Source organism: Gambusia affinis, linkage group LG02, assembly GCF_019740435.1.
Source record: "Gambusia affinis linkage group LG02, SWU_Gaff_1.0, whole genome shotgun sequence".
NCBI lineage: Eukaryota > Metazoa > Chordata > Actinopteri > Cyprinodontiformes > Poeciliidae > Gambusia > Gambusia affinis.
In genome coordinates this window covers 3,209,178-3,223,417 of record NC_057869.1, presented here as the reverse complement: position 1 = coordinate 3,223,417, position 14,240 = coordinate 3,209,178, and the positions used below count along the sequence as shown (strand labels likewise).

At 36.5% G+C, this 14,240-nt stretch overlaps 1 protein-coding gene across 1 annotated transcript in view; it reads left to right on the top strand.

Annotated features, from left to right (window-relative positions):
* The window catches only part of samd4a (sterile alpha motif domain containing 4A), a 59,958-nt gene that overhangs the window by 17,542 nt on the left and 28,176 nt on the right, over positions 1–14,240 (top strand). Inside the window, exon 3 of the mRNA XM_044141438.1 lies at positions 10,527–11,129. Coding sequence (XP_043997373.1) covers positions 10,527–11,129 — 603 coding nt within the window. The remainder of the gene's footprint in view (positions 1–10,526; positions 11,130–14,240) is intronic.

Here is a 14,240-nt window from a genome sequence, read left to right as displayed (position 1 = left end):
ACTTATTTTTTCCATTTGCAATGGCCTTAATACACCATCGTAATGCTTCACTTAACAGTCAAATGCAAAATTAGCTGATAATTATTTCAATAAGTGATTCATTACAGGACTGCACAGTGGTGCAGTTGGTAGAGCTGTTGCCTTGCAGCAAGAAGGTCCTGGGTTCGATTCCCGGCCGGGGGTCTTTCTGCCAGGAACATAGCTGGAGGGGAACCAGCAACCCTCCTGACCCCATTAGGGACCAGGGTGAACAGAAAATGGATGGATGATTCATTACATTTAAGTTGATTAATTGTTTCAGGCCTAATTATAAATAACAAAACTTCTACCATTAATTGTAGTTTGAGTTCTCTATTTTTAGAAGTTTTTTGACTAAACGTCAATCAGTCCGTCTGTGAAATGCTCAGTGTGGCGTCCAGCTGTGTGTTGCACCAAACAAAAAGCTTGTTGCTGACGAGGTGCTGCAGACCCACATCGGCAGGAATTTCAGGGTTACTGCAGAGGTCAAGTAGTTCACCACACAAGAGTGCAAATACCAGGCTCAGGTTTGCTTTTGTGCAGGGAGTACTTTCCTGTTCTTCCAATAGTGTTAGCCTGACCGTCAGTGATGTCTAAAAGAGAGATCTAACATGGGCACCCCGCCATGTTGCAGTTGATTTTATGTCTTTGGGAAACATTTTAAAAAAGTAGTTTAAGAAAATTTGGTTATATTGCTTCCATTTTTACTGCTCTGGTAATATTTAAAAATTAATTTTACTAGCTCATTACACAATTTTAAGAGAAACTTTAAGTCTGCAGTTTTTATTATTTGTAACTATAACTGATATGATTAGTCAGATTAATTGTGATTAATCAATTGTTGAAATAATCATCCACTATTTTAGTAATCGATTAATCATTGACTGGGGTATAAGGACTCAAAATAGACATTTGTAGACAGAACAACATTGTGAGAGCAGTAATTAAGCCAAAACTACACAAATATACCTAAATTCTGCATTTAAAAATTAGAACATCTTTGTCTATAAATGAAGACTCAAAAAAGGTCATTTGCAGAAAAAGACTGTCAGAGCAGTAATTAAGCCAAAACAGAAAAATGCATCAAAATTACATGTAGGATAAGAACATCTTTGTTTAAAAAAAGTTGTTTAATGAAAATCTGCCAGTATTTTCCATCCGATTTATTGATTAATCGTCAGATTAATCTATAAAAATGTCTGTTCCTTTTTTTTATCTTCTGTAACTTGATGTTTTCCATTCCTTTCCATTTTCCTTTTCTTTATTTTTTCCCTACTTGGTTTGGTGATGATTTAAAATAAAGTCAGTGAAAGTACATCTGAATCAGGCAGTATGTGTACCTGTGATTAAGCCGCGGCGCTCTGGATCAAGAGGAGTCTCTCCATTCTTCAGCAGCAGAGCCTGTGGTATGCCAGCACATTCCCCACTGCTGAGCTGGAGAATCCAGTCGGAAAGCAGGAACAGGAACTTTTCCCTTACGCCACCCAGTCACTACTCGGATTTACTGAAAGAAAGAAAACAAACAAACAAAAAAGAGAACAAGAAAGACTTTGTTCTCATCTAGTAACACCCATCACTGCAAATTTGTTCCCTCATTCTTTTCAGAAAACATCCTGAATCCATGAAAGTTTGTTATTATGATGTTACTTATTAGAAAAAAGGAAGGCAAAGTGGAAAAACTAAGATTATTGATGCATCGATTGACAATACTGGGATTATCTTGAAGGTTTTACACATAATGGTTTAAGAATTTAATTTAAATCAGTATTGGTTCTGCTCTGGCAGTTTTTCTAGTTTGCATTGCAAATATTCATCAATGTTGAAGTAGCTACTGTAATGTCTTGATACTGTAAAAAATTGGCTGAAAAGCAGCAAAGGAATCTAAATATTTGAGTCTGCAAAGTAATCCCAGCACATTCGTCAGACTATTTCTTGTTTTTCACCCATCATCTTCAAGTATGAACTGGGTATTGCGGGATGTTTCATCCCAACTATGTTTCATAACAATTATAAAGCTCAAAGGAATTTATTCACTGTAAAAACACAACTTCTTACCAACATTTTTTGACAAGTTTCTAATATTTTAGTACACTTGAAATATGACAAAATTAACTTAAAAGTAACTTTTCAGCAAAATATAAGAGATAGATGTAAGTGAATAATTTTTTAACATAGATGAAAAAGTTCCTCTGGCAGATTGTTTTCACTCAAACGTTTTTAAATGCTAAGAGAATATATACTTTTTCCTCAATATTCAAGAATTATGTACTAAAAATAGGCTCCTATATTTAGTTGAAAACTTACTTTTAAGTCAATTTTGTCTTATTTCAAGTGTGCTAAGATATTTGGACTATAAACTAGACAACACTTGGAAAAGGTTTGTGTTTTTTATAGTATTATAATCTAGTTTTAGCACTCAGGTGGTTATGTGGCTCTAAGAGATCGAAATTATACCAGCAAGTTAAAGTTAAAGTTAGTTAGTAAGCAGCCATTTTCTTAAAAACGTGTTTTCTCTTGCATGAACTTATCGTTTTTCCATAAAGACATATGCTTAATCATTACAGTTTAACATTATTTTGTGTCAGCTGTGGTGAATACTGACTGAATAAGCAGAAGGTTATGGTTTTCTCACATTTTTAAACTTACATATTTATAAAATAAAACATCTTATCTGACTAGAAAGAAAAAGATGGAACTTAAGGAGCTTGTCGAGTGTTTATATTTCTGAACTGAACCGCAGAAAAAGCATTTTGCATCCCACACCGGACTTTGGACCGTTTCTCTTCAGGCATCCCCCCGCCGCCATCTTTGTTTCTCGTACAACGGCTCGTCGCCTTAACGGCGACCAGACTCCTTCTGCTGAACGGCCGCCAAACCACAACTCTAAAAGTAGGTCAAGCGGACGTTATCTATTGGAATAAATTTTACTCAAACAAACCATTAATCGATCATTGTTTTCATCCTCCCTTCAATCTAAACTGACTTGTTTACAGTTGGTATAGTCTCAGTTTTTGCGCTCTTTGCTGATCTGTGTCAAATACGATGTTGACTCAACATGAGAAAGGCTAGCTTTGCAGACAGAGATATGAGGGTGATTTTTAGATAGATATAAGCTGTAATGTGAGGGAAGAATGTCCCATAAGCCAAATCAGGCGAGGATATTTGAGTGTGGATCACAGAGTCGGACGTAAAGCTGCTGCGTCATTGTCCAGGCTCTAACCGCTGTCTTATCTGTAGCGCAGTCTGCCTTGTTGTGGCTTTGCACGCCGTCGACTCGTCTATATTTAGCATGAGCGGAATCATGTGTCTCCACCACTTTGGCTTGTGTGTGTGTGTGTGTGTGTGTGTGTGTGTGTGTGTGTGTGCGTGTGTGTGTGTGTGTGTGTGTGTGTGTGTGTTTCGGTGTCCATTCGGGTTTGTTTTTGTTTGCATCATTGTGTAACAAACGAGCTCAAACAATCACATTGTTTCCACCGCTGTCCCTTGTTTCTCGTGATCAGAGTCCGAAATGAAAGGACAAGCGGACCGGGTCAGGGTTAAATGTGTTTGCAACAGTCTCGGGTTACTTGGAGATTTAATTTGATCTCCACTATTTAATGAGATTTTCACTCGCTTTTGTTACCGTTCCTGGCTGAAAGATGGACGACTATTTTTTAGTAAGCCGATATAGATTACGATAAATCTCATCCAGATGAGGAAATCTCTCATAACTGCTTTAAATCACTCGTTTTGTCAGTTACTGCAGGAAGATGATGCAGCAGGGGCGGCTCTAAAAAAGTCCTCAAGGGGGGGGGCAGTAACAATCTCCTTTGGCTCATTGAAAAGTGTTGTATTTATTTAGTCTTTGCTATCAGACTAAATAAATAAAATATTAGTAAATCAAACAAAAGTTATAAGGACAGAAACATAACTAAGATATGATTAGTAATAAAACTGTATTTATAGATCAATGAATAATTTCTAAAGAAGGTAAAAATAGATTCATTAATAAATAATTGCATAAATAAAATAAAGCAGACATTAATTGTGTTAAGTGATATAAACTGCCAGTGGAACTAGACTTTCTTAATCAAAATTAAGAAATTATTTACTTAAAACAGGCTCCTATATCTTGCTGAAAAGTTATTTGCAAGTTAGTTTTCTCTTATTTCAAGTGTAATAAGATATTTTCACTAGAAACTAGACAAAAAATCCTAATATATTAAGAACATCAGTTCTACCTTAAGAAAGAGGTAGAACTGTATCCTGAATACAACGTCCACTTGTATTCAAGATCTAGTTTTTATTTGTGATGATCCACAGTTCAGAGCTAGAATCTAGTTGGAACAGTAAATCAAGCTCCATTTTCACCAAAATAGACCAGAACAAAACTTCCATCGCTGAAATCCATCCATCCATGGTCTCCTGAACACCAGGACGCTCGACCTCCTCGGCTGGAGTGACTCAGACGACTTTCCCATCTGTCTGCCTGCTTTCTGTTTGTGTTGCGCTTTCAGACGGCCAGCTTGTGGCGCAAAAGGTGGCGGGTTTGACCCCAGGGAAACCGAGGAGGGATTAGTCACAGGGCGGCAGAGCTGTGTTGAATGCGCCACTCTTGTTTCGGTGCCACTGATGGCGTCAAAGGGCAGCGGTCGGCCAGGGTGGCGTGCTCTCTGCGCCAGCGGGGAGCTGCTGTGTCAGCCCCTCAACAGATGACTCCCTGTCTGAGGTTTCACTGGTTCTTTCAGTGGTTCCGCTCAGTGAATCTGGTGTGATTCACCTTCTACTGTTTACCTGTCGCTAGCCTGAAGTTCTGGATTTGAATTGTGATTTTTATTCGTGTTAAACGGGACCTGTTTGGCAAAATTCACTGACGCAGGTTAAGTTCCCAGGGGGATAGATTTATGTGCGACACAGACAGAGAGTGCACTAAGGGGATTGCGTTTATGTTGCCCTACTTCTAGAGTAACGTTTAAAATAAGCAATAATACTGCTTTAACCGTCCATTCTGTATTGTTGGATGAAGAAAGAGCAGGATGAAACATTCACATTCATGCCCAGGTGTTGTTTTTTTAGGTAACAAATTAATGTTTTTTTTCTTGTCTGGAAAATGTCCTCCAGAACATTAAGTCATATTTGACTAGTACCCTTCTGTTACCTAGCAACCCCAGCAATGCCCAGCTGGTTACCTAGCAACCCAAGCGGAACTTTGGTCAGTTGGTTTTAACACTGCAAAGTATTTTTGTCTATTTGTTTCTTGTGCAAATATCTTAGTTTGGTTTAATTTCAAGTGCTCTTGTCAGTGAGTATGAGTTTGTTTTAAGTCACTAATTCCTAAATATTGAGGAAATTAAGGTAATTAGGTGAGGTAATTTTTTTAATACAGCATATTTTCAGCAACAAGGCAATTCAAAGTGCTTTTAGGAAATGGTACTTGCTTCACTGAGAGATTATTTCTCTTATAACATGGGAAAAATGCTGCGTTATAAGTGAAATAATCTGCCAGTAGAAGTAATATGTTTTGATCGATAAAAGGTGCTCGTTTTATTTGATAAAACAAAACTTTTTAACAATATTTTTCTAAAAACTTACTTGTGAGTTAGATTTGTCCTAACAGTGCTGTAAGTGTTCTTTCAAGTGTACTAAGATATTTGCACTAAAACTAAACCAAAAATACTTGATAGGACTTTGTCTTTTTGCTGCATGTAGCGCATCCAGCGGTAAGACCAGTTGACCAAATGTGCTGGAGTTCTGCTTGAGTTGCTAGGTGACCGGGGTTGGCTGAACTCGGGTTGCTAGGTAACGGTGCCCTCTAATTAATCAAATATGACTCAGCAATCAAACGGTTAATTTTTCTGTGTACCATCCAGAAACCACTTGCTGCATTCTTGCAGATTGTGCAGGAGGCTCCAGTTCTGCTTTTCAAATATGTACAGTTGTATTATAGCACATATATTTCACGTGTGAGTGAAAACATTGAGTTTGGGGGTCGTGGCCATCAGCAGCTTATTTGGATTTAAAGTGACAGGACGCCCTAAAACACCTCATTCTGAACTGAGAAAACTAAAATCTCATTATCTAAGAATGATTTTTGTGCAAAATATGTAATAAACATGTTCTGTTTCACCCTCAGACCTATCCCAAACTGTTCAAGGAAGCATAGTGTGTCACCTTTAATAGCAGTTGTTGAATGTGTTAAAGTGATGCTCCAGATTTGTCCACTGTTGTAACCGAACTGATTAGAACCAAATCCATATGTGAAAACATAGCACATGTTTCTGTTAGCTGTTGACCTTTAACCTGTGTTAGGTTTGAACTGTGACTCCTCTGAGTGATGAAAGCTGGTTTATGGTCAGTGTGAGGTGAACCGCTCCACTTTGACTTAGTGACCTTTTTAACCCTTATAAATCCAGTCAAAAAGGCATAAAGTATCATCTTGAGCTTCAAGTTTATGTTTTTTATCCATTTTCTTCTTACTTATTGATGAATTTCCAGTTTTTTGGACATGAGAAACTGTCTTGTTGTAAATATGCCAATGGGACTAAAACGTTTTCATCAATATTAAGGAATTATTGACATAAAATAAGCTCCTACATCTTGTAGAAAAATATGTTAGTTTTCTCTACTTTAAAGTGTACTAAGATATTTGCACTAGACAAAAACTCTTGGTGAGATTTTGTGTTTTTGCAGTGTGTGGTCTGTTAGGTCATTTTAATCCTTGATGCTCTCAGATATAAACTTGAAACAGCTGGAGGGTTTCAGATCAGTGGTTAATAGAAATGTGATTTTATTATTTTTTTAAATAAATACCACAGTCTTTTATGGAAATCTTTACTATTTATTTCTGAAACTGATTTGTCCTGACATTGTAAAAGCTTTTTAAGTATTACATACTAAGGATGCAGCTAATGATTATTTTAGTAATTGATTATTCTACTGATTATTTGATTAATCAGATTAAAAAATTGGCACATTCTGGAGGTATTTCACTTACCTACCTTTTATAAAATGTTAGAAATATATTAGAAGATGCAAATAAACAATGATTTAATTCCTTTTTTAAATAAGGAAATAAACATGGTATTGCTTAAAGTACAACACAGCATTCCTGCAGTAAACGCTTTGTCATTTGTAGCAAAGGATGCATCTGCAGCTAAAAATACTTTTAACATAAATATGTGAAAAGCTCAGCATGTTCATCATCTTAAATGTAAAATATATACATTTTTGTACATTTTGGCTTAATTACTTCTATGACTGTGTTTTTAGCAAATTGCAGAAAATTGCCTTTTTTATACACCAGTTAGCGATTAATCGACTAGAATAGAATAGAATTCAACTACTAAGTTAGTTGCTGATTATTTCAATAATCGATTAATCACAGTTAATCCAGTGAATCGTTTCAGCCCTGGTATGTAACCCAGACCTGTTTAGATAAGATTCCTGTTTTAAACACAAACTATGTGGGATCACATTCCTTTTTCATTGCTGTGAAGCTCAGATTTGATGATATAGAAACTTTTAGCAGCTACATTTCACCTATTCTCGACATTTGAAGTTAGTTTTTCTATTTTACACTTTCTCTGCAACAAATTGGTATTTTCCAACCGTGAGTTTCATTCATGGACCGACTGCTGCTCCGAGATAGGCCCAGGATTGCTTCACTCAGAGGAATGAGGGATTGCGTCACCCTTGGAGCGCGGCGCAGTGACTCCCTGGATCCGTTTACACGTCTTGCTGCTTAATTCATTCCATTTATTTCCATTCCATATTTTGTTACTTATCTCTACCTCATCTTTTCCTGCTTCCTGGCCCGCAGTATTACATCATTCCTAGATGTGGGCCTCTGGGTCTGCTCTGCTCTATGACAGGAGAGCTTTCTTTTTTCTTTTTTGGATCCAACCTCAAGCTCTAAAGCTTTGCTCCTTTTTTCCAGTGAGTGTTGCTCTTGTCTTTTTGACAGTTCAGATCACAAAACCAAGATGTGAAAAAATTTCCACGCAGAATAAATATTGAGTTAAAATAAATATTCAAATGTGTTTTTTAGCTCTGAAAAACAAAAGTACTCTTGATGCTACTCATTGAAACTAACACCGATTAATCGATTATTATAACGATTAATCAAATTTTAAAAATTTACATACTACAGATTCTTAATTTAACCACTTAAATTTTTCTACACACAATACATTAGAAATGCATTAAAATATGTTAAGTCCTTTTTATAAGTAAGAAAATAATCATTTTATTGCCTGAAATGGAATAACACAGCTTTCCTTTGGTGAATTTGAAACAGTGGAAGCTAAAACTGCCACTGAGGAGTTTTTGATAAAACATATTCACAGACAAAAGTTTTTTGTTTTTTTTTATGTAAAATTCAAAATGTATCTATATTTTGTACAGTATTTGATTAATTACTGCTCTGAATATGTTGTTTTACAGCAAATGGCCATCTACCCGTCTATTCCTGTTAACGATTAATTGATTACTGAATTAGTTGACAATTATTACAATCATCTATTCGCTATGATTAATGTGATTAATTATTTCAGCCCCTAATGATTATTTTAGCAATCGATTATTCTATCAATCTTTCTGACGATTACTCAATTAATCTGATAAAAAATTGGTACATGCTACAGATATTTTTTTATCTAAACATGTAAACATTTTCATACAACATTAGAAACATATTAAAATATTAAAACATTTTAATATTTAAAAAAAAAAGCCATTTCCTTTTTTAAAATAAGAAAAGAAACATTTTATTGTTTACCATGCAGTAACAGAACATTACTTTAGTAAATTTGAACATGGGAAAATGTCTTTTTATAAGTGAATTGTAGTGAAAAGTACTTTTATTATGAAGTATTTCTACTGTTGAGTAAAATATCTGGATTCTCTCCCCACTGAATGTTTTATCCAAACACACAGACACACACCTGTTGTTTTTGTTAAAGTAATAAAAAAAATTTTGTAAGAAACTGATTTGGAAAAATTAATTTTGTTTGATTTTGTTATTTTTTGTTACTTATAAGAATTATTGTCATTTTGGTCCTTGAAATAACAAAATTTCCACTTAACTTTATATTTTAGTCCATCTGATGATGAAACCTTTAAATATTAATTGATTGATAATTTGGTCTTAAGTCCTTAAGTAGACTTTTTACTGAATACTTTTTTTTTACTCTTTCTTGAATAATATCTTGGCTGCTTTTTACTTGAGTAACCCCCTAACCCTAACCCTATGTCGAAGTATCAGTATTTCACCATACCCAGACATTGTACCCAGAACTGGGTCTGGGTCCAACTCTGACTGTTGGATATGAAGGCCAGAGCCCTGAGGTCCGGCTTACAGCTGGTGTCTTTCTGCAGGATGTGAAGTGTTCCTGCTTCCTCTTATGTCCTGTCTTTATTTGTTCGGCTGACTGAAGCTGCCGACCTGACCTGCTGGTAACTATAGCTGTGGCCCAAGGCGGCAGGAATGGATCCTAGCGGCTCACAGACAACAATAGAGCTCCATGACCTCCAGGTTATGTTCAGCCCAGCCTTCTGGACCTCGGTGTTTACCCAAACATCTAAATGGATCGGTGACTGTAGGCCTGACATCATAGTGAGGTCTTCTATTTAAAGCTGTGCAGGTGTTTACTAATTACATCGATGAATCACATCTCCAAATGGGAGTTATTATTTCCCGTCTGGGCTTCTCTAAACATATGGAAGCACCAAAGGGTCGTCATCCTGATGAAGGCAACGAGTCGCATCGTGCTAGTTGCTACTCAACACTTCAAGAGTTTCTGGAATCTTCAACTTAAAAATATTTTATCACATATTAGCTAAATACGCAGGCTAAAGAACCCAAATTATAGCTATTAAATTGAAACTTTCTTCCATGTTAAATATTTAGTTTGTCAGCTAAATATTTAGTAGGCAAGTTAAATATTTAGCTCCAAAATATTTTTGTTACCAAGCTAAATATTCAATTTTAAACTATATATTAAGTTCCAAACTAAATATTTAGTCAGAAAATACAATATTTAGTTTTCTAAACAGAATATTTAGTTAGCAGGCTAAACATTCAGTTCATAAACTAAATATCTAGATAGAAATTTTAATATTTAGCTCTAAGCCAAATATTTAGTTAGCAGGCCAGTTTCAGTTTATAAGCTAAAAAGCTAGGTAGCAAGTTAATATTTAACTCTAAATATTCTGGAAAATATTTAGTTTTGAAGTTAAATATGTGTACAGTAAGCTGAATACTTTTGACATCATGGTGCGTTCTTCTATTTTAAGTCTAACTAGAGATTTAATTTGAAATAAATTAAATCTTTAGTCGCATTTATAAATTAATGAATAACGTGGTAAAACTTTGAAATATATCAGGTTAAATAACCCAAATAATTGCTGTTATTTTTGACTCAATACAGAAATGACCAAGGCAACTGAATCCTTCTTGAAACATAACTTTGTTGTGTATTTTTAGCACTGCTTCATGAAGCTTATAGTGTTTGTTTCTTTGTTTGTCACAGCTCTGATCAATCAGTGGCAAAGTGAGCCTAAGGAGCGGATCATCTCTCTGGTCCTCACCCACCTCCCTCTGCTCAAACCGGGCAACACAGAGGCGAAGAGCGAGTACATGCGCCTGCTGCCGCGCATCCTGGCGCACACCATCGAGCACGGCCACCATCTGGAGGAGTCCCGCCAGCTGCTGTCCTATGCCCTCATCCACCCGGCCACCTCCCTGGAGGACCGCTCCGCCCTGGCGCTCTGGCTGAACCACCTGGAGGAGAGGGCCGCCGCACGGGGCGACTCCCTGGAGAGGCCGCCTCCCGCCCCCGGCCCCCACCATCACCACCACCAGTCCACGCCTCCGTCCACCCTCGCCTCGTCGGGATCCTCGTCTTGCACGAACTCTTCGTCGTCGGGGAACCTGTACAACCTGCACCACCACCACCACCAGCGCTACGGCTCCGACGACCGCCTCAACGGCTGGCAGAACTCCCGGGACTCGGGGATCGGCGGAGGCTGGCACCAGCAGCAGGGCTGTGAGAACGGACATCTCCTACTTTACCCATCATCCTCGGTGCCGACGACCATCAACACTGTTGGAACTGGTGGAGGAAGCAACACTAGTAAGTAAAGTCATGCTTTCAACAGAACCGCCTGCTAGTTGCTAAAATCCTGCTATGATTGCCTGTTTTAATAGTTGAAACACCAAATATACATAAAAAATTATTAATACACTGTAAAAACAGAACTTTATACCAAGTATTTTTGTCTCATTTCTAGTGCAAATTCATCAGTATGCTTGAAATAAGACAAGGAACTTTTCAGCAGAATATAGGGCTTGATTTTTAGTAAGTAACTCCTTGATAGTAATGAAAAAGTATTAGTTCTACTGGCAGTTGGGTGCCGCAAAAAAATCTGTCTAAGGGCCACAGATTGCCCCCAGGTCGCACATTAAATGCCCTTGTTTTAAGTCATTAAGTGTTCAATATTGATTAAAAGTTTTTTTGCAACTTAATATGGAAAATATCTTGTTATAAGTGAAATAACTAGAACTTTTTAATCAATATTAATTATATTATTGTTTTAATCACTGACTTAAAACAAACTCCTATGTTTTGCTGAAAAGTTACTTATAAGTTAGTTTTTGTTTCAATTCAAGTATAAGATATTTGCACTAGAAATTAGACAGAAATACCAGGTAAGATTTTGTATTTTTGTAGTGTAAGGACGTAAACAATGAATCAACTTGTGGTTAATTATTGATCAATGGTTTATTAGGTTGAAATGAGTTCCAGTTGACTGTTAACTAAGGGGGCTGCACAGTGGGGCAGTTGGTAGAGCAAGAAGGTCCTGGGTTCGATTCCCGGCCCGGGGTCTTTCTGCATGTGCATGGAGTTTGAGATAGTCACCAGCACCCCTCCCGACCCTTCATAGGGACAAGGGTGTACATAAAATGAATGGATGATTGTTAACTAACAACGTCCACTTAGAATCTTAGATCTTCTTGTAGTGTTGTAGTTTTATTGCCGTCCAGCAGAGGACGCCGCTGGTCATTCTTAATCCGAGCCACATCTTTCTAGAAACAAAGATGGTGGCGCTATCACCGGATAAGAGAAAGAAACGGTTCGAATAGAACATTTTACATCCGGTTCGGGATGTAAAATCCACTTTAAGTGGTTCTGTTTTGAAATATAAACACTCAACAAACTCGGAAGTTTCGGGAAAGCTTCAACTTTTCAACCAAAATCTACTGATGTGCGTCGAAGGTGAGCATGCGATGGCAGGAAAGCGAAGCTAACAACGCAGAAAAAAGTAAGACGATTATAACGTTTGATTTTGTGAGCTGCTGTGAGTTAATCCAGTTTTAACATTTCTACATGCGCAACCACTGACTACTGTATCTCTGTTAATCAGGAATTCAATGTTTTATTCCTTTCGTCTTTTATTTTTCTATTCTCAACCTAAGAGGTTCCTGTTATATTTTATAACGTGCGGAAACCACAACTTTCAGTTTAGTCACTCCGCGTTTAATACAACTGACACAAAATAATATTAAGATGTAATAATTTTTTCTGAAATGTAGGATATTATGAAAAATGTTGCCTTTTGTGTTACGTAAAGATGGTCGTGATACAAGAGAAAACTCAGGTTTTTAAGAAAATGGCTGCTCATCCATTAACCGTTAGTCGATTGATGAGCATCCCTGCTGCAGAAGCTAACTCCCTTATTTCTGCTTTTGGGGATTCAGCGAATCAGCATAAGGAAATAAAATGTTTTCAAAATGGCGGCCGGTAGTTGTAGAATTTCCCAGGCTGCATTTCTTTAGAATACTTTACATAATGCTGACAAATTAGCAATTTTTCTGCTAATTTTAGTCACTGCCTTCGATTATCAAAATTTTTAAAGCTGATTATTGACTGAAAATACTGACAACAGTTCACTGGACTGTTTATTAACTTATTATAATCTAATAAACCCATTTACAAAATGGTGTGTTTAAAGTCTTGTAATAATAATGAGAGAACCTAAATTCCTAACATTTTATTTATTTGACAGCAGATAACATTCTGCATATTTCACTGCTTTATCTAAAACTGCCTGTTCTTTTTACTTCTTTTTTTACAAACAAAATTTTTGTCTTTGAAGAAAAACTAGCCAAACTGCAAATGGTTTATTAATTCCTACGTGTCAGGTATTTGTGATTTGTGTCTTTTTTTGTTGGGACAATAACATCCATCCATCCATTTTCTAACACCCTTGTCTCTAGCAGGGTAGGGAGGTGCTGGTGCATATCTCCAGCTAACGTTCCGGGAGAGAGGCGGAGTGGGAGGATAACATTCATTTTATATTAAATTAATTACAACAGAATGTGTTTTGATAATTTTGACTAATCTAGCTGGTTCTGGACAAAATATAATACCTGATTGTGGGTATAATTTTGTTTCTCACATTTTTTCATTACTGTATATTTTAGTGCTCACATTGAAACAGGTAAAGTATAGTTTATTGAATTTGCTTCTTGATTAATATTCCATAGTCATACATTACTTTAACATATTTCTTTTCCAACTAAAAGTAAAACATAGTAATCCAAAAGTTTACTCAAGTTCTGAGCAACTGATCAAATTATCAAACATTTAATATTTAAAAATTACATGGTCAGACTGACCAAAAGTTTTGGTATTTTAAGGATCAAAATTATTATTTTTAAAAAACTACATCCAGCAAAACAATTTTTTTACAGATCAGTTTCTTTAAATATAAAACTTATGAAACTAACAAAAACTGCAGGTGTGTGTCTGTGAATTTTTGGTTAAAACATTTTTGAGAATCCAGAAATGTTACTCAAGGAAGAGTAGTGATGCCTCATAAAAAGTACAGTGTAGTAAAAATACTTCTATAAATAATTTTTCTTCCCCAAAAAAGCTTACGCAAGTAAATGTAATTGAGTAAATGTAACTAATTACTACCCAACTCCACTTATTTTTAGTCACTTCCAGTGGTTTGAAACTTCCTGGAGTTTAAACAAAACACCAAACTGAAATAGTCGGCACAGTAAACACACTCTGGACAGTTCAGACCAGCGGCTCCCTCGACAAACCCACACAACAGCTACATGGCGTCCACATGAAGACGACAAGCCGGCAGGGAAGGGCTGTTGAAATTCAGCATAACTACCGTCAGCGCAGGATATTTCCAGACATGAATGCAAGGGCTCTGTGGATTTTTTTCCT